The sequence below is a fragment of the Brassica oleracea genome, chromosome C9 (genome assembly GCF_000695525.1).
Source record: "Brassica oleracea var. oleracea cultivar TO1000 chromosome C9, BOL, whole genome shotgun sequence".
Lineage (NCBI taxonomy): Eukaryota > Viridiplantae > Streptophyta > Magnoliopsida > Brassicales > Brassicaceae > Brassica > Brassica oleracea.
The window spans coordinates 33,033,042-33,035,652 of record NC_027756.1 but is presented as its reverse complement, the minus strand read 5'-3'; the positions used below and the strand labels follow the sequence as shown (position 1 = coordinate 33,035,652).

The window sequence follows — 2,611 nt, the reverse complement described above, 5'->3', positions numbered from 1 at the left end:
TACACTGAGGTTCACATCAGGGGGAGTAGTGCGTGTTGTACTCTTTTTCCTTCATCATGGTTTTGGCCCACTGGGTTTTCCTGATAAGGTTTAAATGAGACAATATGAAGCGTACTACAAATCATGTATGGTTATGGCATCCAAGGGGAAGTGTTATAAATCATGGAGTGGATTGCCATTAACCAGCCCGGTCCAAGACCGGCCCAATACCTAGAAGATGGAGAGACGGCCGAAGCCCTAGAGAGAGGATAGAGAGAGCCGACTTCAGGAGAGAGAGACGCGGCCACAAAGCTTGGAGAAAAGGAAACCCTTTCCTTTTCCTAGTAGAAGTAATCTTTCCATTATTATGTATTAGTAGTTTTCCTAATCCTAGTGAGTTTAGGTTTTGGATACTTTCCATTTATCTTCATCTTGTAATCTTTATATAAAGGAACCCCTTTATCATTAATAATAACATGGAAACATTCATTCTCTAAACTCTCTAATTACAACAGTTGGTTTAATAATGGCATTAGAATATTTTTCTCACAAATAATCAACTAATGCATTTTGTAATGAAACATAAGCTTCTTTATCTTTGATATTTCTAAATCGAACGAGAAAATTTTGAAATCAGACACTTGCATATTTTACGGTTTTGATATCTGGAATTGGAGCTTCTCTTCCAAGTTCAGTTGGTGCATCAAATTCACGCCCATCCTCAATTATCATGTTATGTAAAATTATACATGTATTCATGATGTCATGTAAGACATTTTGTTCCAAAACCGAACACGTCCTTTCACAATAGTGAAACGCAACGGTAGATCCTTTTATGTTATCTTTATTTTATATTATTATTATTTTTTTAATTATAGTATATATATTTTAGAGAAATTCTCTTAAATAGTCGTTCTTAGTTTATTTTCACGAAAATAGACTTCAAAGAAAAAAATGACCAAAATAGATTTTATTAAAGGGTAAATATGTATTTATAACCAATGGTTAATTAATCTAGATTTAGGGTTTAGAGTTAAAAGGTGTGGTTTTAGAGACATGGTTTCAAATTTTAAAAAATAAAAAATAAATATTAAAAATTTCAAAACAAAAATATGTTTTTTCTAGTGTTATTTTTGCGACAAAAACTTAAAAATGCCTATTTGAGAGAATAGTCTTACATTTTATGTAAAATTATGAAATAAAAGAATATCTTGTTTATTTATGTTATTGTATCATTTAAAATATTATTGAAGTAAAAAATAAAAACATTAAAGATTTAAACGACTATTTCATAAATAAAAAAAATTCAACACCAAAATAAAGTAAGGACAGGTTGAAAATGAAATAGGATTGGAGAAGATTTTACACCAAAATGTTGTTCGAAGCAGAAAATGGAGTAGACTTTAAATATGATAAACAAAGACGCAATGCTCAAGCAAAAAAAATAAAACACCACTAGCAAATATCATGTCCAAGAAAATTAAAACAAAAAGGGTAACATATTTAAGAAGTAAAGACGAAGTCTGAACTTTGTAGCAAAAAAAAAAGCGATAAACCGTCGCTATTCAAAGACAAATTAAAGTAGATGCATCTAAGAATCAGCAATGGTGACCTCAACCTCAACACCAGGCTCAATGGTGATGGAAGTGATCTGCTTCACCACATCTGGGGAGCTGAAGAGATCGATCACACGCTTGTGTACACGGAGCTCAAATCTGTCCCATGTGTTGGTTCCTACAAATACATAACACAAAGATCTTATGTGTTTACGTTTCTCCTTTATTATCTAAGTTTTGCAGTAACATATGAAACTACAAAAACACAACAAAATCTAATGACAATCTAGCTAACAACACTGCAAAAGTTTCAAAAAAAAAAAGAAAAGAAAAGGGAGATTTGATTACTGACCTTCACCACAAGGAGCCTTTCTTGTGGTAATCTTAAGAACTTTAGTTGGCATCCTCACTGGTCCTTTAACTCTCAATCTCTTGTCTTTGGCTCCACGGACCAAGTCAGTGCACACTAAACACCAAAATACAACAGATAGATAAGTAATGACTTCACCATTTTAGGTTCAGTGCCTATATTAATGACTAAACCAAGTACCAGAAACCTATATATATACATATTTCAGATAAACCGTTTAAAAGATCCAACTGAAAGAATCAATCTTAAAGGCTAAATCGAGAAAACGAATCTCACCCTTCTCAAGGTTTTTGACGTTCTTGGAGGAGAGAGTGATTCTAATCTTGTGAATCTGCTCTTGAGGCTCCTCTAATCCTGTCTTTCCTTGCTTCATCGGTGGTGCGTACGCCATAGTTTTCTTTAGCTAAACATAATATACATCCAAAACAAAACAAACGAAGCTTATTATATATCAAATCGAATCCCCTATAAAGAATAACCAAGAGGTTACAAACCCATTTCTAGATAACAATTTGAAAGAAAAAAAATAAGAATACGTAGATAACATTGTAATAAGAGTATAAACCCTTGAAGAAAAATATTACCAGAGAAGAAAGAAGACACGAGCCGCTGAGTTGATGAAGAAACTGGGCGACGAACTTTGAGGGAGGGAGATGATATTAGGTTATAACTGAGAGACACCGAAACTAGGTTTTTCTTTTGCTAA

General features: G+C 33.0%; 1 protein-coding gene across 1 annotated transcript; it reads right to left on the bottom strand.

The window, feature by feature from the left end:
- Positions 1-1,310: 1,310 nt before the first annotated feature.
- On the bottom strand, positions 1,311-2,611 carry LOC106315674 (40S ribosomal protein S20-1-like). Its single transcript, XM_013753475.1, has 4 exons — positions 2,490-2,611; positions 2,182-2,308; positions 1,888-2,001; positions 1,311-1,713 (listed from the first exon to the last, which is right to left on the bottom strand). Exons 2-4 carry the CDS (start codon positions 2,294-2,296, stop codon positions 1,571-1,573), a joined length of 372 nt encoding a protein of 123 aa, XP_013608929.1. The 5' UTR covers positions 2,297-2,308; positions 2,490-2,611; the 3' UTR covers positions 1,311-1,570.